This window comes from Puma concolor, chromosome B3 (assembly GCF_028749965.1).
Source record: "Puma concolor isolate L17-30 chromosome B3, mPumCon1.1.hap2, whole genome shotgun sequence".
NCBI classification, from domain to species: domain Eukaryota; kingdom Metazoa; phylum Chordata; class Mammalia; order Carnivora; family Felidae; genus Puma; species Puma concolor.
In genome coordinates this window covers 96,697,515-96,725,184 of record NC_141672.1, presented here as the reverse complement: position 1 = coordinate 96,725,184, position 27,670 = coordinate 96,697,515, and the positions used below count along the sequence as shown (strand labels likewise).

The 27,670-nt window shown below is 38.0% G+C and overlaps 1 protein-coding gene across 1 annotated transcript in view; it reads right to left on the bottom strand.

Moving 5' to 3' along the window:
• The window catches only part of TMOD3 (tropomodulin 3), an 80,594-nt gene that overhangs the window by 11,103 nt on the left and 41,821 nt on the right, over positions 1–27,670 (bottom strand). Inside the window, exons 4-5 of the mRNA XM_025920011.2 lie at positions 11,716–11,838; positions 10,170–10,259 (exon numbers count right to left, since the gene is read on the bottom strand). Of these exons, the coding sequence (XP_025775796.1) occupies positions 10,170–10,259; positions 11,716–11,838 (213 nt within the window). The remainder of the gene's footprint in view (positions 1–10,169; positions 10,260–11,715; positions 11,839–27,670) is intronic.

Below are 27,670 nucleotides of genomic sequence, written 5' to 3'. Positions count from 1 at the left end.
AAGTGTCTTATTGGCTGATACTATTACAGTGAATTCATATATGAACTTGATCACACACACATACATGCACGTTCAATAGAACTAACCAGAAAGCTCCCCCCACAATTTCTAAAAGATCCGTTATGTGTTGACACATATTTAAAGCACTCAAATAAAATGTTATCCTCTTGTATTGTTTTCTCTGAGATTTAATTAGTAATTACTGTAAAAGCAGTAAGAATCACAGACTTGAAGAAACATAGCCTCGGTGAAAAGAGTAAAGTAAAGGAAGGATACATGACCTCTTTCTCTTATGGGGAGTACTACACCTGGGGAAAGGGGGAGGACGAGCAGGAACAGGGAATGGGGAGACAGAGAAGCAACGGTATATAGAAGAGCTACTGAGACAGAAATCCCCCAAATTACTGCCCTCCTTCACTTCTATCCCCCAATCCTTCATCATGCATACTATACCCACACACATAGCCAAAATACAACTATGCAAAGTTGAAAGAGGACATAAAAGCCTTGAATCTTCTAATGAGATCTAAGTGCACTTTGATGTGTGTGTAAAGGTCTATGAACACGTGTAGCAGGCAAACTTTAATGGATAAATTTTCTGGGGATAAAACCTACAGCATCAGATTCACAAAGAGTCAAATGACATAGAAAGATTGACAAGGTCACTGTCTGGCTTAGTTCTTCCTTTCTGCCTTCCTCTAGCTTTTTGTAGCAAAACTCATCTTAAGACAAAGTATACTGAATAAATTCCCTTCTTCTTTCAAAATACCACACACATATACACATAGCATCCTGAGGAGATCAACTTAGATGATGGTCTGAAAATTATTTTCCTGAGGAGAGTTGAAACATCTGGGTGTATCTAGACTGGACATATATATTAAAAGGAAGTATGCACATTGTTTTCAGATTTATCCTGTAGAAGGAGAAGACAGAATTTCAAGTTGTTCTGAAAGGCTGGGTTAGAACAGGTGTAGGTTGCCAGGAGGCAGAATATGGTTCAATACAAGGACCAGCTTCCTATCAGAGCTCTGCTAAAAGGACAGAATGGGCTCCCTCTCACATAAGTTCAGCAAGGTAATCTTCTCCAAGACTATAGATCAAGGGGGCTGGAGAAAAAAGATTTCTTACCATAAAGAAAATTAAGTTCTATCTCAATTCTAAACTTTATAAAACCAAAATATTTCTTTCTTAATTCCACAGAATATATGTATTTAAAAAGCTTTACTTCTGAATAAAGTAATGGATCCAATAAATGGAATGCTGAAACTATTAAGAAAGGCTCATGGGAGACTTTAAAATGGATGGATCAGGAGGCACCTGAGTGGCTCAGTCGGTTAAGCATCCGACCTTGATCTCAACTCAGGTCCTGATCTCAGGGTTGTGAATTCAAGCCCCATGCTGGGTTCCACACTGGGTGTGGAGCCTACTTGAAAAATTTTTAAAAAGGGATGGATCAGGCTGCTAACATGTGAACACAATGATGACTTTTGGCACATTCCCCAAAGAGGAATGACCAGACTTGATATACGATTCAATTACCACTTAGGAAGCATTCTTGCCCCAAAAAACAAAAACCAAAAAGCTGCACATATGCCTCTAGAAAATAATAGTTTTCAGAAACATAGAAGACAGAGAAATATGTAAAATGATACCACAAGGGGAAGATGGTGATGGAGTAGGAGGACCCTAGGTTCGCCTCATCCAATAAGTACAATTGGGTAAATCTCAGATCATCCTAAATATCCCAGAAATCAACCTGAAGACTAGCAGAACAAATCACAAGTAAAGGTAGAAAAGAGGCAGACTGAAGAAGGTAGGAAGGGTGAAGAATCAGTTGGGGAGAGAAATGGATTTGTGGCCTCTGTGGTAGGGAGGGAGCTGTAATCAGGGAGAAGGATGAGAGGCAGACTAGCACTCAGGAAGGAGCACAGGATAAATGGGTCCCACAAGCAACTGGCTTGGAAGGTGAGTGGGCCCGAATTTCATGAGTTCTTGCAACCAGTGGGCCTTAAGGCCTGGAGTTTTAAAGGTCAGTGTGCTTGGCTGTGGGAGACCTCGGAGGATATTGAGGCTGCTGGAGAGAAGACAGGCGAACAGCCTGTGGACATACAGTGTGGAAACAACAATCTGAAGAGCGCCTGGGACATACAGTGGGGAGGTTAGTTGCCTCATCTCAGACTGTGTCCCAGAGAAGCAGCATTCATGGACCTCTTCATAAAACCATTACCCTTAAGAAAAGGACACACAGCTGACTTTCCTAATACAGAGAAACAGGCAGAGAGACTTAGACAAAATGAGAAGACAGAGGAATCTGTCCCAAATGAAAGAACAGGGCAAGAACATGGCCAGAGATCTAACCAAAACAGATATAAGTAACATATCTGATGGAGAATTTAAAGTAATGACCATAATACTCACTGGGTTTGAGAAAACAGTGGAGGACATCAGTGAGACCATTACCACAGAGAAAGGGAATAACACACCAGAGATAAAGGGCTCAAAAAAAGAAATGAAAGACAGGCCTGAAGGAAAGAACAGGATGGAAGAAGCAGAGGAATGAATTAATGACCTAGAAGACAAAGTAATGGAGAGTAATCAAACTGAACAAAAGAAAGAAAAAATAATTATGCTTATGCAAAATGAAAATAGATGTAGGGAATGCAGTGACTCCATCAAACATAGTAATATTCATATTATAGGAGTCCCAGAAGTAGAAGAGAGAAAAAGGGGCAGAGAATTTATCTGAAGAAATGATAGCTGAAAACTTCCCTAATCTGGAGAAGGAAACACATATCCACATCAGGAGGAACTGAGATCCCTCAACAAAATCACCAAAGAATTTCCACACCAAGACACATTGTAATTAAAATGGAAAAAAATAGTGATAAAGAAAAACCATTAAAAACAGCAAGACAAAAGAAGACAGTTACAATACAAAAGAAACCCGATAAGGCTATCAGAATTTTTCAGCAGAAACTATCCAAGCCAGAAGGGAGTGCCATGATATATTCAAAGTGCTGAATGGGAAAAACCTGTAGCCAAGAATACTCAATCCAGCAAGGCTATCATTCAGAATACAAGGAGAGGGGTGCCTGGGTGGCTTAGTTGGTTAAGCGTCCAACCGTTATTTCGGCGCAGGTGGTGATCTCGTGGTTCGTGAGTTGAAGCCCCACATTATGATCTGTGCTGACAGTGTGGAGCCCATGTCAGATCCTCTGTCTCCCTCTCTCTCTGCCCCTTCCCAGCTTGTGCGCTCTCTCTCTCTCTCAAAAATAAATATATTAAAAAATGTTAAGAATAGGAGAAATAAAGTTTCCCAGACAAACACTTAAAGGAGTTCATGACCAATAAACCTTCCCAGCAAGATATATTAAAGGGGACTCTTTGAGTGGAAAAGAAAGACCAAAAGTGACAATATGAAGGTAGGAAACACAGAAGCAGTAAAAATGAAGATTTCTGTAAAAAATGAGTCAAGGAATTCACAAAGTAAAAGGATATAAAATACGATACCATATACATAAAACATGGGGAAGACAGAAGAATGGGTTCAAACTTCACTACCAGCTTAATATAAACTGCTATATGCATAAGACATTATATACAAACCTAATGATAACCAGAAATCAGAAACTACAAACTGGGGTGTCTGGGTGGCACAGTTTGTTAAGTGTCCAATTCTTGATTTCAGCTCAGGTCATAATCTCATGGTTTGTGGGTTGAGTTCTGCATCAGGCTCCACATTGACAGCATGGAGCCTGCTTGGAATTTTCTCTCCCTCTGTCTTGCAAAGTAAATAAACTAAAAAAAAAAAAAAACCAAACTAATAGATATGCAAAGAGTAAAGACAAAGAAATCCAAATATATCACTAAAGAAAGCCAACAAACCATGAAAGAAAAGATCAGAGAAAATCTGCAGAAACAACCACAAAACAAGTAAGAAAATGGTAATAAATATGTACCTATAATTACTTTGAGTGTAAATGTACTAAATGCTCCAATCAAAAGACACAGGATAACAGCATGGATTAAAAAAACAAGACCCATCTATATGCTGCTTATAAGAGAATAATTCTAGACTTAATGACACCTGCAGATTCAAAGTGAGGGGATGGAGAACCATCTATCATGCAAATGGATGATAAAAGAAAGCTGGAGTAGCAGTGCTAATATTGGACAAAATAGACCTTAAAACAAAGACTGTAACAAGAGACAAAGAAGGACACTATATAATAATAAAGGGAATAATCCAACAAGATAGGACGATTGTAAATATTTATGCACCCAAAATGGAAGCACCCATATACATAAAATAGTTATTAACAAACATAAGGGAACTAATCAGTAATCATGCAACCATAGTAGGGGACTTTAACACCCCACTTACATCAATGGACAGATCATCTAAACAGACAATCATCAAGAAAACAATTGATTTGATTGTCTGGACCAGACAGATTATTCAGAACATTCTATCCTAAAACAGTAGAATACACGTTCTTTTCAAGTGCACATAGAACATTCTGCAGAACAGATCATATAGTAGTCCACAAAACAAGCCTCAACAAATTAAAAAAGACTGAAGTCATACCATGCATCTTTTCTGACCACAACACTAGGAAACTAGTAATCAACCACAAGACAAAATCTGGAAAGACCACAGACACATGGAGGTAAATAACATGCTACCAAACAATGAATGGGTCAACCAGGAAATAAAATATGAAATTAAAAAGTGCATGGAAACAAATGAAAATGAAAATACAAGGGTTCAAAGCCTTTGCAATGCAGCAAAATTGGTTCTAAGAGGGAAGTTTCTAGCAATACAGGCCTACTGCAAGAAATAAGAAAAATCTCAAACAACCTAACCTTACACCTAAAGAAGCTAGAAAAAGAACAAACAAAACCTAAAACCAGCAGAAGGAAGGAAATCATAATGTTAAGAGCAAGAATAAATGATATAAAAACAAACAAACAAAAAACCCCCACAATACAACAGATCAATAAAACCAGGAACTGCTTCCTTGGGGAAAAAAAACAAAAAACAAAAAACAAAAAAAAAACAAAAAAAAACACACAAAAAAACCCTGATAAACTTCTAGCCAGAATTATCAAGAAAAAAAAAAGAGAAAAGACCCAAATAAAATCACAAATGAGAGAGAAGAAATAACAAACACTACAGAAATACAAACAGCTATAACAGATTATTATGAAAAACTATTTAAGCCAACTATTTAAGCCAACAAACTGGACAACCTAGAAGAAATGGATAAACTCGTCAACATATATAAATTACCAAAACTGAAACTGTTAAAAATGGAAATATTTGAACACAGTGATTATCAGCAAAGAAATTAAGTCAGTAATCAAAAAACTCCAAGAAATAAAAGTCCAGGACCAGATGGCCTCACATATCAATTTTACCAAACATTTGAAGAATTAATACCTATTCTTTTCACACCATTCCAAAATATAGAAAAGGAACACTTCCACATTTGTTCTGAGGCCAGCATTACCCAGATACCCAAGTCAGATAAAGACACCACAAAAAAAGAGAACTATAGTTCAAATCTCTGATGAACATAGATGCAAAAATCCTCAGCAAAATACTAGCAAACTGAATCCTACAATACACTAAAAAAATCATTCACCATGATCAAGTGAACTTATTCCTGGGTTGTTGGGTGGTTCAATATTCACAAATCAATGTGATACAATGTGATGTATCAATAAGAGAAAGGATAAGAAGCATATGTTCATTTCAACAGACACAGAAAAAGCATTTGACAAAGTACAACATCCATTCATGATAAAAACCCTCAACAAAGTAAGTTTATAGGGAATATACCTCAACATAACAAAGGCCATTGATGAAAAACCCACAGCTAACATCTTTAATGAGGAAAAACTGAGAGCTTTTCCACTAAGGTCAGGAACAAGACAAGGATGTCCATTCTCATCATTTTACCTTTCTTTTTTTTTAAGTTCATTCGTTTTTGAGAGAGAATGCGAGCAGGGAAGGGACAGTGAGGAGACAGAGCATGCCAGGCAGGCTCTGTGCTGCCAGCACAGAGACAGATGCAGGGATTGAACTCATGAACCGTGAGATCATGACCTGAGCCAAAACCAAGAGTTGAAAGCTTAACCAAGTGAGCCACCCAGGCACCCCTCACTCTCACCACTTTTATTCAACAGAGTGCTGCAGGTCCTAACCACAGCAATCAGACAACAAAAAGAAATAAAAGGCAACCAAATCACAAGGAAGAAGTATAACTTTCACTATTTTCAGATGACAGGACACTTTATATAGAAAACCCAAAAGACTCCACCAAAAAATTGCTAGAACTGATAAACAAATTCAGTAAAGTCACAGGATACATAATGAACGTATTGGTTGTATTTCTACACACAATAAGGAAACAGCAGAGAGATAAAGATGACAATCCCATTTACAATTGTACCCAAAATAATAAGATACCTAGGAATAAACCTAACCAGAGAGGTAAAAGATCTGTACTCTGAAAACTATAAAACACTGATGAAAGAAAGTGAAGACAACACAAAGAAAGGCAAAGACATTCCAGGTTCATGGATTGGAAGAACAAATATTGCTAAAACGTCTATACTACCCAAAGCAATCTACACCTTTAATACAATCTCAAAATACCAAGAGCATTTTTCAAAGAACTAGAACAAACAATTCTAAAATATGAATGGAACCATAAAAGACCCAGGATAACCAAAGCAATCTTGAAAAAGAAAACCAAAGCTGGAGGAATCACAATTCCAGACTTCAAGGTATATTACAAAGCTTTAGTAATCAAAACAGTATGTATTGGCATAAAAATAGACACATAAATCAACAAACACAGTAGAAAACCCAGAAATAAACCCTTAAGTTTATGGTCAATTAATCTTCAACAAAGCAAGAAAGAATATCCAACAGGAAAAAGTCTCTTCAACAAACGGTGCTGGGAAAATTGAACAGCAAACACACAAAAGAATGAAATTGGACCACCTTTTTCCAACATAGCAAAAATAAATTCAAAACAGATTAAAGATCTAGATGTGAGAACTGAAACCATAAAAATCCTAGAATGAGCACTGGCAGTAATTTCTCTGACACTGGCTACACCAACCTTTTTCTAGATAGGTCCCCAGATGCAAAGGAAACAAAAGCAAAAATAAACTATTGGGCTATATCAAAACAAAAAGCTCCTGCACAGAGAAGGAAACAATCAACAAAAAAAGGCAACCTATAGAATGGGAAAAGATATTTGCAAATGACATATCTGATGAAGGGTTAGTATCCAAAATATATAAAGAACTCATAGAGCTCAATACCCTAAACCCAAACAATCCAATCAAAAAATGGGCAGAAGACATGAAAAGACATTTCTCCAAAGAAAACATAGAGATGGCCAACAGACACATGAAAAGATGCTCATCATCACTAATCATCAGGGAAATGCAAATCAAAACTACTATGAGATATCACCTCACACCTGTGAGAGAATGGCTAGTACCAAAAACATGAGAAACAACAAGTGTTGGTGAGGATATGGAGAAAAAGGAATCCTCTTGCTTTGTTGGTGGGAATGCAGACTGGTGCAGCAACAGTGGAAAACAGTATGGAGTTTCCTCAAAAAAGTTAAAAATAGAGCTACTCTACGGCCCAGCAATCGCACTACTGGGTATTTACTCAAAGAATACAAAAACACTAATTCAAAGGGATACATGTACCTCAATATTTATAGCAGCATTATTCACAATAGGCAAGATATAGAGGCAGCTCAAATATCCATCAAGTGATGAATGGATAAAAAGATGTGGTGTGTGTATGTATATATATACATATATATATGTATATACACACACACACACATACATCTTTTTATATACATATATATGTACATATGTGTGTGTGTATATATATATACACATACATACACACACATCTTTTTATATACATATATATGTACATATGTATGTGTGTGTATGTGTATATATATATATAAAATGGAATATTATTCAGCCATAAAAATGAATGAAATCTTGCCATTTGCAATGACTTGGGTGGAGCTAGAGAGTATAATGCTAAGTGAAGTAAGTCAATAAGACAAAGACAAATACTACATGATTACACTCCTCCGTGGAATTTAAAAAACAAAACAAACAAGCTAAGGGAAAAAGAGAGAGAGAAACTAAGAAACAGACTCAACTATACAGAACTGAAGGGTACCAGAGAAGAGGTGGGTGGGGGGGATGGGTGAAATAGGTGATGGGGATTAAGAACTGCACTTGTGATGAGCACCAGGTGATTAAAATTAAAAAAAAAAGTGATACTACAAGGTTGCAATCAGTCAAACTGAGAATGTGGAAAATTTGACATGACAACCCAGTTTCTTAAAGAAATGGATACCATGAAGAAAGGGGAAGAGAGGTTGAGGAGGGGAACTGTTAAGTTAAGAGGGGGGCGCCTGGATGGCTCAGTCGGTTAAGCGTCTGACTTTGGCTCAGGTTGTGATCTCATGGTTCATGGGTTCAAGCCCCATGTCAGGCTCTGTGCTGACAGGTCAGAGCCTGCAGCTTGCTTCAGATTCTGTCTCCGCTCTCTCTGCCCCTCCCCCACTCATGCTCTGTCTCTGTCTCTCCAAAATGAATAAATATTAAAAAAAATAATAAATTAAAAAAATAATAAAAATAAACTTAAAGAAAAATCAAGTTCCAAGAAATATCTACAGTATGATCCCATTTTTGTAAAAAACAAGACTATGTAAACCGTGTGTGTGTGTGTGTGTGTGTGTGTGTGTGTGTGTGTGTGTGTGTGTGTCTTTGTATGAACATAGAAGTCTAGAAAGACATATACCAAACTGTTAACAATTAAGGTTAGGGGTGGGGAGAGCGGAAGGCATGATGGCTATGAACAAAGACACTTTTTTTTTTTTTAATGTTTATTTATTTTTGAGAGAACAAGAGTGAGAGCGAGAGCGAGACAGAGTGTGAGTGGGGGAGGGCAGAGACAGAGGGAGACACAGAATCTGAAGGAGACTCCAGGCTCTGAGCTGTCAACACACAGTCTGATGTGGGGCTCGAACTCATGAATTGTGAGATCATGTCTTGAGCCAAAGTCGGATGCCTAATGGACTGAGCCAGGAGCCCCTGAACAGTGACACTTTTACTTATGTCATATACTTAGGTATTGCTCAAATGTGGTACAAAGATATGTATTACTTTGGTCATTTTAAAGCATCCTATAAACTATTTTTTAAAAAGCCTTGCTTTTGGCTATTTAATACTGTAACAGATTAAAAGGTTCAGATTCGGGGGCCTGGGTGGCTCAGTCGATTAAGCATCTGACTTTGGCTCAGGTCATGATCTCACAGCTTGTTGAGTTTGAGCCCTGCGTTGGGCTCTGTGCTGACAGCTCAGAGCCTAGAGCCTGCTGTGGATTCTGTGACTTCCTGTCGCTCTCTGCCCCTCCCCTGCTCACACTCTGTCTCTCAAAAATAAACATTAAAAAAAATAATAAAAAATAAAAAAATAAGTTTCAGATTCAGATGGTTTCTCCTGAATCTGATTTTTATAACATAGTTTCTTTGTTAACATTGTTGTGGTTTTCTTGAAAATCAGTAACACTGAAAATAAAATCTCAACAAAAGCCAAAGTGTGATTAGCTTTCATAGTGTTTACCACTAGTATTATTTATATATTTATTTTTAATTTTTTTTTCTAGTGTTTATTATTTTAAGAGAGAGAGATAGAGTGGGAGAGAGGCAAAGAGCGAGGGAGACACAGAATCCAAAGCATTCTCCAGGCTCTAAGCTGTCAGCATGAAGTCTGACGCAGGGCTTGAACTCATGAACCGTGAGATCGTGATCTGAGCCGAAGTCTGATGTTTAACTGACTGAACCACCCAGGCACGTCCCATTAGTATTATTTAGTGAGGTGAGAATAGTTCCTATTACATTTGCTGACACATTAAGAATATTTAATACTCTATTTTCAATAGTCTTCTATGTCAATACCATCTAACTGGAATCATACTTAGGTTTCAAGTACTTATGTGTAACATTTGGTATGTATATACTGAAGTTGATACATGAAGATAACAAAATACAGTACATTTAACAAAGGGTTCAAATTCACAACACAGTACAAGTACTCACTTGAGAAATGTTCTTGGTCGACACCATTACTACTTCCCACTATATTACATAACTGTGCATTCGTTATCAAATTGTGCATCCCAAGGATAGCTATAAATACAGAAAAAGAAAGTTATTTTTATTTCCATCAGTTTTAACCATAAAGAATTGGTTTTTCAACCAAAAATTTGATTTTAACGTTTTCTGAACATTTTTCTACTCAATTAAATACAGATTTTGCAGCCCCCAAAAAAGGAGACAATGTGATTAAAAAATCACCTACAATCCCTTTCTCATTAATACTCTTCTATTTTCCTCTTCACTTTGGAATTTAGATCTCCCACATTTCCGAATTCAGACCTACAACTGGAGCCAGACTAATCTTAAATGTTAATCTATGCTTAGCTCCATTTGGTAACTAAGAGAGAATATTGAAATGATCTGTGTTTGCTGTTAATACTTCGCACAAGGTTTTAGGAACAGTGCAAAAGATAGATTTTCAACCTAACCGTTATTTTTACATTTGTTAACTTTCATGTTCATTTACATTCATATTTTAGTTAAGGGTAAAATACCAAAAGTATAGTTGAACTCTCATCTGTGATATTAACTAGCATCCCTCAAAAATGACAGGAGAGATAAATTTGGTTTTTGGTTTTGATACCCTTTTTGCACAAACATGGCAGAAGCTACAGTATGCCCCCAGCCCACTCCACCCTGATGAAAGCACCATTTACAAACACCTCAGTCCTGAGCACCCCAAGGAATAAGACACCTGCTCTGGCTGTAGACTACACTTCGATTGTCCCTGTCCTGGGTCATTCCATAAGAACCATCACTCTTCTTTCACACGTTAGCTCTTGGGGTTAGTTGGTGCTAAGATATCCCCATATGTCATATTTTTCTACCAAGGAAAATGGGTGTGTGCTGAGGCTGGTGGGGGAGATACTTGTCCAGATAAGAAACTGGCAATGATGAAAACAACAGGGCGGTTTGGAGTGTTCCGTATATACTTCAGAAAAGATGGGAAAGTGGTGAGTATAAATGCTTTCCAGTTATTCATCTTGGGGTCCTCTTTTTCTTCAAAGTTTATTATTTATTTTTAGTAATCTCTACACTCCATGTGAGGTTCAAACTCACAATCCCAAAATCAAGAGTCGCATGCTCTACCGGCTCAGCCAGCCAGACGCCCCTCATCTCAAGGTCTTCTGATAAAATGGGACAGCAGTTGATGCTGGAGACTCTTTTTCAATGCTTAGATAGGACAGCTTCTAGCTGAGCACCAGCTGATGAAAGATTTTTATAAAGACTTTCAAATATGGTAACATGGGAAAAGATGTCAAATAATACAATACATTCCATTAACATAAAAAGTTCACCACTGACAGTATTTTAAAAACTGAAATCCTTTATGTCACATTTATAGTGTACAAAACAAAGCCAAATATGTGGTCACTGATTCAACAGCACTTTGCTAGGCAAAGGAAGCATCTGTATGACGTATACAGGGATGTGCTGGTACTCCCCTCCCCTCCACACTCATTCACAAATGTGTTTTAGGAGATACCTGCAAGGTCACACAATTCTGTATCAGAAGCACTTGTCAAAGCTTCTTCTAATTCTGGGTCAAGAGATACTTTTTCTTCTGTGAAAGTCTGTACAGGCTTCTGTTTAGGGATAAATATTTTCCCTGTAAAATAAAGCAGTTTGTTAATTCCAATACTACTGCTATGAACTAACTTATTAAAAATTTACTCTTCTAACAAAAATTATGAAAAGTACAATTGAAGCTGAAGGAAAAAGTCAACAAGATAAACAATTACAATAACATTTCATCTTCAATATGTATTATAAGTTTCCAGGGCAATATTTGGCTGTACAAGTTGAAATGAAGAAAAAAAAACACACCTGAGGAATTCTATTTGTGAAATTAAAAATAGGATCTTTTTGGAGTAATTATGAATTACTAAATAGCGAATTAAAAGATGAATATAGGAATAAATTTTAAGAATCTATAAAACTTTAGAGAGATTTAAAAGACCCTGCAAAATCCATTTTTTAATTATTATTTTTTTAAGTTCTTATTTATTTAAGAGAGACAGAACAAGCAGAGGATGGTCAGAGACAGGGGGACAGAAGATCCACAGCAGGTTCTGTGCTGACAGCAGAGAGCCTGGCGTGGGGCTCAAACTCAAAAACTGTGAGCTGTGAGATCATGACCTGAGCTAAAACCAAGAGTCAGACGCTTAACTGACTGAGCCATCCAGGCGCCCCTCCACTTTTTTATTCTTAAGCAACAAGCTGTTACAGTCACTTAGGGGATGGCAGAGGCAATTTTGATTCCAGAAATTCAAGATCTAATTGCAAAGAAATTCCTGTATGTTCTAAGTGGTTTCGTGAAACTTTAGGTCACTGTTCATCTAAGCCTCGATGGAAACTAACAAGGGTTACCTGATAAGAAACTATTATGTGAAAATCAGCATTTTATTACCATATGTCCAACGCAAGATTGAAAACATGAAGAGAATGAGAAGTGATAATGACACAACTGCTGATCAAATAAGATGTACTCACATGGCAGAGACTGAGTTACTAAGATTGCCTCCAGTTTCTCTCCCACGACAAGTGAAAAGTCTTACTAAGTGATCTGGAAAAGGCCTATGCATAGATTCACAGATGTGCCAAAGAAACTACCAGAGAAATATGAAAGAATATGTGGCCTGATGGATCTATGCAGTGCTCTATCAAAAGAATGTGGGTTTAGAATCAGTGAGTGTTGTGCACTTCTTCAAGGTACACATCAATTAGTGTACCCATAAGGAATCCCACCACAATAGACTGCTCCCAGGACTCTGGCCAAAACTGTTCAGCTATTTTCTGCTAAGCCCATCTAAAGGATCTTAATTTCTGATATTGTATGTTTTTTATGTTTAGCATTTCCATTTAGTTCTTTTTAAAAAAATAGTTTCCACGTGTCTGCTGAAATTCCTCATTTGTTCATGCGTGCTACCTTGTCCCTCAGATTTTTTGGCATTTGTTACAGTTATTTTTAAAGTCCCTAGCTGATAACACCAGTATCTGGATCATGTCTGAGTCTTCTATTGACTGTTATTTTCTTGAGTATGGGGCTATGTGTCTTATGATCTTTGACTCCAAGCTAAGCATTTTTGTGTAAAAGTATGGCAGAAACTGAAGGAAAATCTGGCCTTTGTTGCAACTTTAGTTTGATTCAATTCCTCATTGGCCTCAAACATTTTGAATATAGGATCAGGACTTTCTCTTCAGCAAGACCTTGTATTATAACCATGGTGAGGTTCTGGAGATGTCCTGAGCATCTTCCCTTTTTGAATGGTGAACTTTGAGAGATTTCTCTTGATATGTGGCCTAGGCCATCAGCTTTCTGGATGACTACGGAGCTCTCTTTGTTTTCCAGTCCCATCCCCTAATTTTGGGGCCTTGGCAAATCTCTCAGGCCCTCTCGTCTTATCTGCTTTATACTCTGTGAAGTTGGGGTTGGCCTTAAAGGGATTTGTCCCACCCCTCCTGCCTCTCCCTCAGTCTCTCCCAGCTGAAAACCTATGCCTCAGGAATTTTCTCTCTGCTCTACTTTATTGCGTCTGTTCTTGTAGTGTCCCTGGCACTAAATGAAGACCTGCAGGAAAGAACTGGGGGTGCTGCACTATCCAATACGGTAGCCACTAGCCACATGTGACTATTTAAATTTAAATTAATTAAAATTAGAAATTCAGTTCCACAGTCACAGTTCAAATACTTGATAGCTGCATTTAGTTAGATGGAGCTACACACTGGTTAACATAGACACTGAACATTTCCATCATGGCAGAAAGTTCTAGTGGACAGCACTGCTCTAAGGCTTCTCTGGATTCTAATCTATCATCCAATCCATACACAGTCATTAAAAGTTTGTTAAAAGTTAGGCTGATTTCTCCTTACTCCTTTCTATGGTAGTTTTCTGTTTTTCCCTACATTTCATTCAGAAAAGAGAGAAGTGGGTCATCAATCTCAAGAAGGGTTTGTCACTTTCTAGAATCATTTATGTTTTGTGTCCTCAAGCTCTTTGATAGCTTTTTAAAAACTATAATAAATGCACTTAGGGGCACCTGGGTGGCTCAGTCAGTTGTGTCTGACTTTTGATTTCAGCTAAGGTCAGGATCTCACAGTTCGTGAGACTGAGCTGAGCCCCGAGTTGGGCTCTGTGCTGATAGCATGGACCCTGCCTGGGATTCTCTCTCTCTCTCTCTCTCTCTCTCTCTCTCTCTCTCTCTCTCTCTCCCTCTCTCTGCCCCTCCCCTGCTCACATACATGCATGTGCTCTTTTCTCTCAAAATAAATAAATAAACATTAAAAAAAAACTGTAACAATGCGCTTAGACTGCTTGTTTGGGTTGGTATGTAAGAATAATAGTCTCTTGCAACTTTATACATCTTAGAAGTCTTTCTGGTCAAGTATTTTCTTATTTAAAAAATTGTATTTGGCCAATTTATAGTGTATTTGTATCAGTAAGGATGTTTTTTTGTTTGCTTTTTAAAGTTTATTTGTTTATTTGTTTATTTTGAGAGAGAGAGAGAGAGAGAGAGAGAGAGAGAGAACAGGGGAGGGGCAGAGAAGGAGGTAAAGACAGAATCCCAGGCAGGCTCCACACCATCAGTGCAGAGCCCAACTCGGGGCTTGAATTCATCAACCGTGAGATCTTGATTTGAGCTGAGATCAAGAGTCAGATGCTTAACCAAGTGAGCCACCCAGGCACCCCAGTAAAGATGTTTTAAACTGCATATAACAGAATACCCAATTAAAAGGGGTTTAAACTGGTGCTTCTCAAGCTTTAATGTGCACCTCACTCACATGGTGATCTTTAAAGTACAGATTCTGACCCACAAGTCTAATATGGGATGAGACTTAACTCCCAGGTGATGCCGATACTGAACTACAGACCACTTTAAACAGCAAGAGTTCCAACAATAAGTATTTTTATCATCTCAGTAACTCCACATGTAGGTGGCTATAGGGATGGTTCAGCAGCTCAGTACTGACATCAAGGATCTAGGCTCTTTCCATTTTTCTCTTTGGCTTTAATCAACATAGAAGCCTTTGTTCTCAGGCCATCAGTCTCAAGACAACCTTTGTAACACTAAGTATCAAGCCCTCAAGCAACAAGGTCGGGACAGGAAGGAAGGGCACAATTGTCAATTTTTATAAAGAAAACTTTTTATAACGTTTATTTTTTATTATTTTTATTTTTTAATTTTTTTTTTTTCAACATTTATTTATTTTTGGGACAGAGAGAGACAGAGCATGAACGGGGGAGGGGCAGAGAGAGAGGGAGACACAGAGTCGGAAACAGGCTCCAGGCTCTGAGCCATCAGCCCAGAGCCTGACGCGGGGCTCGAACTCACGGACCCCGAGATCGTGACCTGGCTGAAGTCGGACGCTTAACCGACTGCACCACCCAGGCGCCCCTATAAGGAAAATTGTCCAGATTTCTCCTCTGGTGTCACGGACCAGCAATGGTCGTATGTCCAGTTGCAAAGGTGGCATTTTCAGTCTATTTCAGAGACAGGTTGTGCCAGTAAGAACGAAGGGATTTTTGCATTGTTACTTAATAGGCAACTACAGACTGTATTCCAATATTGGACCAGCTGAAGTACACCTCTGTGCTCCCTGGATTCCCTGAACATTTCGCTATAGCTACACAGACACATTCTGCATATTTGTCTGCCTTCTGTGAGCTTTTCAGGGGCATGGTTTATGTTCTCTGTTTATCCCTGTATCCTTGCCTGGCACAAAGTGGGCAAGAAAATCTATTGAATAAATAATTTGGTGACCACCTCCAGTTCAATCACCTCATTTTATAAAGTCTAACTTAAATAACTTACACAGCAGAGTTAATACTAGAACACAGGAGTGTTTCTTCCAATAAACTGGTGGCTTTCACTTAAAAAAAATTTTTTTTAACGTTTATTTTTGAGAGAGAGCTAGAGACAGAGTGTAAGCAGACAAAGGGCAGAGAGAGGGAGACACAGAATACGAAACAGGCTCCAGGCTCTGAGCGGTCAGCACAGAGCCCAATGCGGGCTCAAACTCACGAACCACAAGATCGTGACCTGAGCTGAAGTCAGACACTTAACTGACTGAGCCATCCAGGCGCCCCTAAACTGGTAGCTTTCAAATTAACTTTTTGACAGTAGACTTTTCCCCTCAAACAAATACCTCAAATATATAATGGCATCCATAACTGATCATGTTAGTACCAAATTTTGGAATTCTGATTAGACAATCTTTTATTATTGGTTCACAGACAAAGGCAAATCCAAATCATTACATCCTGATAATTCCATAGCACTTTTCTCAGTGGTTGATAGTATAATTAAAGTAGCATACCATTCATGCCTTTAATTGCCATTTCAGGATAATTACATTTTCCTGAGCTTAGTCTCACTACATTTTCAACTGTCTATGGGAGGGGCTTCTAAAGATTGGCTGCACACTGGATTCACCTGTGGAACTTTAAAAAATTGTGATGTCCAAGTCCCAGAGATTCTGGTTTAATTGGTCTGGTGTGTGAGACATCTGGATTTTTATAAACTCTCTAGGGACCTTAATGCATAGCAGTCAAGGTTGAGAACCACTAGATTATGGTATTCACTTATGAAACAAAACTACACAAACTATCAAATAGCTGCCCATGTCTTATTCTAGGGACCAATGGAATTTAAAGCATTATAAAAATCTAAAATGTTTATTTTTGTAATCCTCATCTACATTCCATAGAGGCATTATTCATATCTAATTTTCCCATAAACTTTTGCCAAACTTATAAATACAAAATTAATCTCATCATAAAAAAAACAACAAAGCTAAACAACAAAATTTTGAGGGCTTATGGAAATTTTCCTGTGATATACAATTTTTCTATTTTATACAGCTCTGAAACAGTTTGGTACCTCAGCTGGTGCTCCTCTTTATAATAAATTCTCTGTATATAGAGATTTTTGTTGTAGAGGTATTTAGTCTATACGATATTGTTTTTAACAGTATAAAAATTAAATACTTCATATTCCTTCATGGTTAGCTTAACATTAACCCTGTAAGACTTGTATTTTAATGCATTTTTACAAAATCTCATTATAGAAAAGTAACAGGAAATTTAACTTCATAAGAAAATAAGCTAGGCAGAAATGAAGTTTAATATTATGAGTACAAAACCTAAGGAGATCCCCCCAAATTAATTTATAGACTTAAACACTCCCTTTCAAAATCTCAGCTGACTTTTTTGCAGAAAATGACAAGGTGATGCTAAAATTCATATGGAAATCCAAGAGACCTAGGACTGCCAAGTAACCTTGAAAGAGAAGAACAAAACTGAAGGACTTACACATCCCAATTTCAAAACTTAATATAAAACTACTGTAATCAACAGTGTTATGGTGCATAAGGAAAGACATCTGGATCAATGGAATAGAAGTTGAGTGTCCAGAAATAAACCCTTTTTGTTAATGGTCAATTGAAGTCTGTAAGGGTACCAAGGCAATTCAATGGAGAAAGAACTGTAAATGATGCTGGGAGAACTGAATAACTACTTGCAAAATAATGAAGTCAATCCCCTATGTCATACTTACCATACGTTAATTACCATATTAATTCAAAGTGGATTACAGACCTAGATGTAAGACCTAAAACTCTAACAATCATAGAAACAGTGATAAGAAGGGTACCTGGGTGGCTCAGTCAGTTAAGCATGTGACTCTTGATTTCAGCTCAGATCATGATCTCAGAGTCATGAGATCGAGTCCCGTGTTGGGCTCTGCACTGAGCATCATGCTTGCTTAAGATTCTCTCCCTCCCTCCCGCCCCCTCCCCCACTTGTGTGGGTTCATTCTCTCTCTCTCCCTCTCTCTTTCCAAAAAAAAAAAAAAAAAGCAGTAAGACTAAATCTCCATGACCTCGAGTTAGGCAAAGGATTTTTAGATATGGTAGTATAAGCACCAGAGAAATTAAGTAGATAAGTGGTTTCCTAGGGCTGGGAATAGAGTGAGGAATGAAGACTGACTACTCATGGATACATACATGGTTTCTTTTTGGGTGATGAAAATGTCCTAACCTGAAGACTGTGGTGATAGTTGCACAACTCTGCAAATACACCAGAAGTCATTAAACTGTATACTCCAAATGGGAAATTTTATGATGCACACTTAATAAAGACATTCAAAAAATGTATTAAATATAGGTTTTGTCTGCCTGAGTAAACTTATATTCACCCCCTAAAACGTAAAGGAAAAAAGATAATTTTCTGAGACGTACTGAGTCATACAGCAGGTTTGTACTTCTTAATCAAAATCAGCTGTTTTCTGAGAAATACATTAGCACACTGCTTCGATCCCATAAAACAGGAAATGCCTTTCTTAACATGTGTCCTAATTTAGTCTTTCATCAGTTAGACTTAAGTTAAAAATCTTAATGACCATGAGATGCTGACAAATATAATAGATCTTTATAATGGTTAGTTTGGTTTGCGCCCCAAAATCGTGCAAGATGAGTGAAATGATAGGTATTTTGTATGGTGGTGTTTTTTGCAGAGTAAGGAAATGCACAACAAATTTGATACTGCTTTTAAAAAAAATTTTAAACTTATTAGTATTCCACTTTATTATGGTTACCTTGATTCCTTTGTGTTTTTTCAAATCATGGATTATTTCTTTAAAGAATTCTCCATCTCATTCTGATAAAATGATTTAATATATATAAAGGAACTGGTATATAATAAACATAATAGACACGTTAATTCTTTTTTAATTTTTTTAATGTTTATTTATTTTTGAGAGAGAGATAGAGCATGAGTGGGGGAGGAGCAAAGAGAGGGAAACACAGAATCTGAAGCAAGCTCCAGATTCTGAGCTGCCAGCACAGAGCCCGATGCAGGGCTCGAACCCACGAACCGTGAGACCATGACCTGAGCTGAAGTCGGACGCTCAACCAACTGAGCCACCCAGGCGCCCCAACACATTAATTCTTTATTCTTATTTCCCCTGGAATTTCTTGCATGTGTGTGCATGTATGTGTGTGTGTGTGTGTGTGTGAGAGAGAGAGACAGAGAGAGAAACAGAGAGACAGAGACAGTTTTTCAAGACAAACTAACAACCCAATGAGATTAAAAAACATAAAGCTCCAAGTATCTTTATCAGTGGTTCTTAAACTTCAGGGAATGGAAACTGGTTATGCATGGTATTTCTGAGAAAGTTCCCTAAGCGATTCTGATAATTACTTATTCAAATTGATAACCACTAATCTGGATGATTACAGTTCTGAAAAGATTAGTATGAGTTACCCTGGACTAATCTAATTGTTTTTCCTCTCCTTGAAATATGGTCAAAAAAGCCCTAACTTAGAACTCTATCTATCTAAGTGACTTTAATTTCTTTATTTAACGTAACAAAGTCTAAAACTGCAATTTTTAAAAAACTGAAATGACAATTCTTTATACTGAGGCAAAATAAGACAATAAACAATGACTAGGTCAGAAAACATCTCTCAGACAAGTATGAAATGACATGCCCCCCCAACCCCCAAATGAAACAAAACAAACAAAAACAGAGCTATGACTCTTGGTTGCTAATGTTAGAACAGTTCAGTAATGTTTATGTAACTACAAATGACAGCTAAGGAAATAGAAGAAACCAAGATAAGAATTCATGTAATAGTGATTTAAATGCATGGAACTTACCCAAACTCATGTTTGTGCCAAGAGGGAAAAAAAAAAAAAGGGACGATCTTGCCAAGACCCTTGTTTTTGTCACCAATCAGTAAGAGATACTGTTAACCATGTTAACAATTTTATTGCCGGGACCTTTCTTCACTAGTCCTCATCTCTTCTCTTTTGCTGTGATAGCAAGTTACAGCTACCACAAATGTAAAGAAATTATCTTAGTCATAGCTCCCAGCCTTGCTGAGTGTATATAAGGTATAATAAAAAGAAACAGAGATGGCTCCTATTTATTTCATTTCTACAGAGGTGAAAGGCCCCTAGCTAGCTAATTTTAGTGTTTGTTTAAAAGCTACCAGTTCCAGAACAGATTCCAGGCAATTAGGCCACCTTTTGATCAGATGCACATAAACTTCAAATCAACCAAACTCAAGAATGAAGGGCAGATCCTGGAAAGGCATTTTTATTTTCACCCAAAGACAAATGAACTTACTCAATACTGCAATAAATGCTCATTTATTCAACAAATGTTTAGTGAGTTTGTATACACTAGATAATGAGCTAGAAAGACACTGTATGGAAAGTAAGAGATCTTTATTTTGGGGAGATAGAATTCTAGAAACTTCCATCTGTGGCCAAAATGAAATAATAAAGACAGGATTTACCCACATGCCTGAAACCCCAAAATGGACAAGATATGTGAAAGAAGTTTTCAAGATACTAATAATCATCACACAACCAAGGGCAGCGATCCCAGAGAGATGAGAAACAAAGGAAGCCCTGTGACTGCTCAGCTTCCTGCCTGGAGAAAGTGTCTAGCTGCAGCACAGGGAGCGGGAACCCAGGCAGGGCTGGGAGAACGTTCTGAACCGAGGAGACAGAGCTGAGGTCCAGAAAGACCAAAGTGGCTGTGCATGTGCAAGAAAGAATCCCAGAGAGGAGAGAGTTGCACAGAACTGGAGCTCTGGAGCTCTGCAGAGGGCTGCCTTTTCATACCCAGCAGAGCAGTACTCAGCACGTGTGTGATGGAACTACTTGGGGCCAAGGAAAAAACACTGAAAAAATTACAGATAATAGTGCCTATTCTCATGCAGGGCTGAGAGTAAGACGTGTTCCCAGCAACCAGACTATAAAGCCTCATCATTCATAGAGCATTGGGTAAGCAGCTCAGAAGTTCCTGCAGTGGAGAAAAATTTAGCCCTAGACTGAAGGAATACTGCTCCAGTCTCATCCAACAAATCTTAAAAACAAGTCCCTAAAAATCAAACTGTTTCCAAGTGACTTAATCATGTCCCAGAAAGAAATTCAGGAATATTTACAGGGAAACCAAAATATCCAGCACCCAACAAGTTAAAATTCATAATGTCTAAATCCAATTAAAAAAATAACCAGAATGTAAGAAGCAGGAAAATTCCACCCATAAGCTAGGAAAAATAATCCAATATAACTGACTTAATAATGACAGATGTAAAATTAGCAAGTAAGGATATTAAAACTGTTATTATAATTATATTCCATATATTCAAAAAGTTAAGCAGAGACATGGAAGATATGGGGGGGAAAGGAGGAAAAAGGGAACAAAGAATTGATGAGACAACAGAAAAGATATTCCATACTAGCACTAACGAAAAGAAAGTGAGATTGGCTATATTAATATAAGACAATGTAGATTTCAGAGTAAAGAATACTTTACCAGGGGTAAAAGAATACCAGAGTAAAGAATACTTTACCAGGGGTAAGGAAGATCATGTCATAGTGACAAAATGGTCATTTCATCAGGAGGACTTACCAATCCCTAAATGAAAAAAAACTAATAACAGAGCTGCATAGTATATGATTCTGGAACAATTAATTACAGTATTCTATATAGTATGTAAATTATACACTAAATGTTGGAGGGAAAGGAATATGCATTCCCTGGGTATGGTTACCCAGAGGAAAGTTTCCATAAAACGAAGTCTTAATATGAGCGACGAACGATCCATCTGGCTAACTCCTGACCCCAAAGGAATAATGAGTAAATCATTCAAAAAGACAGAGTGATCGGTCTGAAAAGGAGACACCAGTCTGTGTTACTAAACTTAAGCAGCCCATTTCAAATACCAGCTTCATTGGTGGGGAAGAGCACTTTATACAGTGTCGGTGACAACCATTTTATATACGTGCATATAAGGGAAGTTTAGATTTATAAGACATGCATACAAAAGTAAGAGCCCATCTTTATCTTCAAATTAGTGGCAACGAATTACCCACTGGCAGTTACTAAGCCTGTTGATTCAGGCAGGTTATAATCATGATCTTTTTGGTTTATAAAGGGATGAGGCCTGCCTTTTCTCCAAAGAAATCATGTACGCAGCAAGGTGAGGGAAGCCTCTTTTAGTGTAAGAGTAACTACAATAAGTTTCCCGGAAAGCTGATATAATTATGAATAAAGAACTTGGAAAGCGTATGAGAAGTTTTTAGTTTAAAACAATAAGGTTAAATTCACCTTTAGTAACAAGCAGGGAAAGGTAGGGCCAGTGGGATTTGTGACACTAAAACCCAAGGGCATTCCTTTCTCAGGGAGGAGAAGGAAAAACAACAAAAAGCGTAGATGGCTCTTCCCTAACAGCCAACAGGGAGAACAGGAGGCTCTGTGAGGAATGGAGGAGCCCCATCTGGGTGAGTCAGTGGCTCAAAGGGAATTCTCTGGTGCACCTGAATGTAGTATACAAGGTGCAGCATGGCTCTGGTTCATCTGTAAAATAAGGGACACTTGGGGGACAAAACTCAGGCTAGGTAAGGGTGAAGGGTGATACTAGAAATGCAGAGGAAGACTCCTGGCAAAGAAAAGCAAAATGAGAGTAGGTAAGAAATATTAAAGAGTAGGGCAAATTAGTTCTCCAGGAGCCAAATTCATGGCGAAGATCTATGCCTTATCTATCCTGGAGACAGAATATTCAAGATACGTAAAAATATAATGGGAAATGCTAATCAGCTATATAGCCAGCACTCTGCATTTTCACTGTTCTCAGGAATGAGAAAGAATAGGATGAACACTCTCCTTCACCCTTGTCTTGGTCTCTACCACAGTTACGTGTTTTGTAGAATTTCAAGGAAAAAGAGGTAAAAAGCTTCCAAACATTTTAATATTATGTTTTTAAGTAAAAGGAATGAATATTGGAATGTTGTTTAAATTTTCTTAGGTGCTTAGTTTGTCAACATTTTGAACACAGTAGACTCGTAAGAAAGGCATTTTCTTTAATACTTGCCAAGATTACTTGTTACCATATCATACCTAGCACGAGCTTATTAGATTTAGATGAATTTAACAGATGCATATATGCATACTGTGAATTCTACTGTAATGATGCACTTAAAAACAATCCTTAATACATCTTTTGTCAGCTATCCCTTACTAGCTGCTTAATACCTTCGTTTTGCTATTAATAAAACTACACTATTGGGGCGCCGGGTGGCTCAGTCGGTAAGCATCGGACTTCAGCTCAGGTCATGATCTCACGGTTCCTGAGTTTGAGCCTCACATCGGGCTCTGTGCTGACAGCTCAGAGCCTGGAGCCTGCTTCAGATTCTGTGTCTCCCTCTCTCTCTGCTCCTCCCCCACTCACACTCTCTCTCTCAAAAATAAACAAACATTAAAAAAAAAAAAAAACTACACTATTAAAAGCAGAACATTTACTAGTGTAGGACACAAAATGTTCCCCAAAATGCATCTAGGATTAATTTCTTCTTCTCAGACGTTGGCATACACTTTCAATTTGTAAAATGTACAATTTTAAACATTTCCCAGATCACAAAATAAAATTACTCATTTATCTATATATAACCACTCTCAAGAATCCTTTTTAGTCTGTGATGTCTTTTTAAAACATTTTGAGGGGTACCTGGGTGGCTCAGTTGGTTAAGTCTCAGACTCTCAATTTTGGCTCAGGTCATTATCTCACAGTTTGTGAATTCAAGCCCTGCAGTGAGCTCTGCACTGACAGTATGGAGCCTGCTTGGGATTATCCCTCTCTCCCTCTCTCTCTGCCCCTATCCCACCTGTGCTTGCTCTCTCTCTCAAAACACACACACACACACACACACATACACACACACACACACAAAACAAAAACAAACAAAAACCAAAAAACAAACCATTTTGAGATGATCTAGAAAAACAAAATTTGGCATGAGTATACAGTTTCTGTCCAAAGAAAAAATCCTGAAATGTCCAATTTTCAGTTTTACGTTGATTCCCTTTGGTCACACCAATTCTGTGTAATTTTACCTCCACAAAGAGGGCGTGTCTTTCAGTGAACAAGTATAATTAATCATTTAATTAGTCTCAGAATAGGAGAAGCAGTCAACTTTAATGATTGGATAATCCTTTTAGTGGTTCCCAATTTTTTGCTTAAAAAAATGAGTGGTCATCTTTTTCAATCTTTGACAGTAATTACAATATGAGATCACTGTGTGATTTTGGCACATAACTTGGAACTAAGGGACATTGCTATAACATGCACTGGCAAAGACAGCTAATACTGTCATTGGGCACTGAATTCTGCAACATAGAATCTCAGGGTAAAAAAAAATTTTTTTTAAGTTTAGAGATTAATGGCAGATTTTACATGTTCTAACTAGTCCAAGTACACAAAAAAGTAAAATGCTTGCCTTAACAGGTGTGCAAACTTTTTTAAAATAAAGAACCAGGAGAACCTCTACTGCCTAAAAGCATCCTCAATCTGAAAATCTATCTCCTATGAAATAAGCTATTAAGAAATTTGGGACTCAATCTAGGTATTTAGGATAAAAAGTCATAGGAGAGGCATCTTAAAAATCTTAAAAAAACATACACCTTAAAAAGAAAGAAAAGCTTTGGGATGTTCAGAGCTAAGAAGGCGATTCACATTTAGCTCAGTTGGAAGGTATGCTAATAAGATGTAGATGAATTATTCTCAGGATCTTCTAGAATGTGATCAAGATCTTGAGGATGAGACCCAAAGAAAGGAAGGCATATTAGTGACTAAGGATAACTAAAGCTAACTGATTTAAGGATGAGAGCCTAGGGTAGATTAGAGAACATGAGCTGGCTTTTAGCTCTACAGTATTTCAAAGTAGAGCTCTACAACGAAAGTCTCCCAGTTGTTGAAGACTAATTTGTGCTTCTCCAGGTCTACGACACTGTAACATGGCTTCTAAGACTTGACCCACCCAGTCTAGGGTGGTAGTATTTGCTTCCATCACATGGATTCCTGAAATTCAAACCTCATTTCTGTGGTTCTGGACCACTCCACCATGACAGAAATTAAAGTCCCTTGTTTGGTAATAACATCACACTTACGATCCTTTAAAATGACTACACCACCACAGAGGCACCTGGGTGGCTCAGCTGGTTAAGCATCCAACTCTTGATTTCAGCTCAGTTTATGATCTCACTGTTATGAGTTGCAGTCCCACATTGGGCTCCATGCTAACAACATGGTGCCCGCTTGGGATTCATATTCTTTCTCTCTCTCTCTGCCCCTCCCCCCACTCACAGTCTTAAAAAAATAATAAAATAAAATGACTACACCATAAAGGATTTTTATGGTGATTTCACTATACCCATTAGCAAATCTGGTCCACACAAAAACTGTATGAATGAGGCAAAGCAGATATTCAGCCTGTATGATGCCTTTTATATAAATTTCAAAACAGGCATAACTAATTTATTGTATTAGAAGCTAGGATGGTTGGGGCACCTGGGTGGCTCAGTCGGTTAAGTGTCCAACTCTTGATTTCAGCTCAGGTCATGATCTCACAGTTGTGAGACTGAGTCCTATGGTGGGCTCCATGCTGAGTATGGAGCCTCCTTTGGATTCTGTCCCTCCCTCTCCCTCCTCCCCCACCTTACTTGCACATGTGCAGAAACAAAGATAGAAAGAAGCTAGGATGGTGGTTACCTCCGAAAACAAAGAGAAAAAGTGGGAAGAAGCCAGGTAGCGACTACATGGCAGTGCTCACTATATAATCAACCAAGCTATATCCTTCTGATTTGTGCACTTTCTGTAAGCATGTTACGCTTCAGGAAAAAGTTCATTATTTTTAAAAATGCTAGTCTTAGTCATTGCGTCATAGCTGCCCATAAATAGTATTCAACAAAGCTACAAGAAGCAGTAAAAATAGTGAATGTATTATAAAAACTGACTATGAATGCAAAATTACCTGCTTTTTAACTCAACTACTTCTGTTTACTTCATACCCATCCAAAGTGTAAGAAATGAGATAAAAATTTTTAGAAGTTAGAAAATGGGGTGCCTGGGTGGCTCAGTTGGGTGAGCATCCGACTTCAGTTCAGGTCATGATCTCACGGTTTGTGAGTTAAAGCCCCACACAGGGCTCTGCACTGTAAGCTTTGGCTGCTCAGTCTCCCTCTCTCTGCCCCTCCTTTGCTCAATCTCTCAAAATAAATAAACATTAAAAAAATAATAATAAAATCTTAAAAAATATATACAATTTTAGGGGCACCTGGGTGGCTCAGTCAGGTAAGCATCCAACTCTTATTGATTTCCGCTCAGGTCATGATCTCATGGTTTATAAGTTCAAGTCACACATCCGGCTCTGTGCTGACAGCGCAAAGCCTGTTTGGGACAATCTCTCTCTCTCTCAAAATAAAATAAATAAACTTAAAAAAATAAAATAGGGGCGCCTAGGTGGCTCAGTCAGTTAAGCATCCGCCTCAGTTCAGGTCATGATCTCGCAGTCTGTGGTTGGAGCCTGTGTCTGGCTCTGTGCTGACACCTCAGAGCCTGGAGCCTGCTTCGGATTCTGGGTGTGTGTCTCTCTCTCTACCCCTCCCCCACTCATGCTCTGTTTCTCTCTCTCTCAAAAGCAAACATAAAAAAAACCCAAAAATAAATAAATAAGTTATAAAAAGAAACAAAATTATTACACACTCCAGCTGAAGGAAGATACATCATTTTTTTTTTCCTTGCCACCCATATTCCTCGCCTCTATCATTTCTCCCCTCTGATATTTTCTTGTTTTCCACAATTCTTCTCTACCTTCTTTCCTACTCCCTCTAATCCTCCAAGATCTTTCCCTAGGCAACTGGAGATTATGAAACAAGAGCATACTGGGAAGCTTCCTGGGTCAATTTAGGACAAACACGGCTCTTTCACATCTCTTATTTTCTCTTTTTGTCCTCAAATTCCTTATTTTTTTCTGCCATCTCTCTTCCCATATCTCTCCCTCCATTTCTACCTCCATTTGAGTCCATCTAAAACACACATAACAGTAAAATGTGATCAACCAATGTTTATTCTCATAGACTCATACTCTCCTGTATAAATAGGATTGAAGCTATAAACACTGTGACGTTATAGGTATGGCTGTCTGGATGAAAGCATAACCAGTAGTCTTTTCTGTTATAAACACAAAGGAACTGACATTTTTGTTCATCTCTGTGATTCTCCATACTTTAAAACTATGTATTGGTTTTCAATCCTTTTTCTGGCCCTAAACATTTGAGGATAAGACATTCCCATCTCTAACAGTAGTGTGATGGTTAACGTTATGAGCCAATTTGGCTGGGCATGGTGCCCAGATAATTGGTCAAATATTATCCTGGGTGTTTCTGTGAAGGTGTTTTTGAATGAGACTGACATTTAAATCAGTGGACTTTGAGTAAAGCCATATGTGGTGAGCCTCATCCAATCAGCTGAAGGGCTTAACAGAACAAAGACTGATCGTCTCTGAGCAAGAAGGAATTCTGCTGGCAGACTGCCCTTGGACTTGAACTGCAACTCTTCCCTAGGTCTCTAGGCTGTCGGCCTATCCTGCA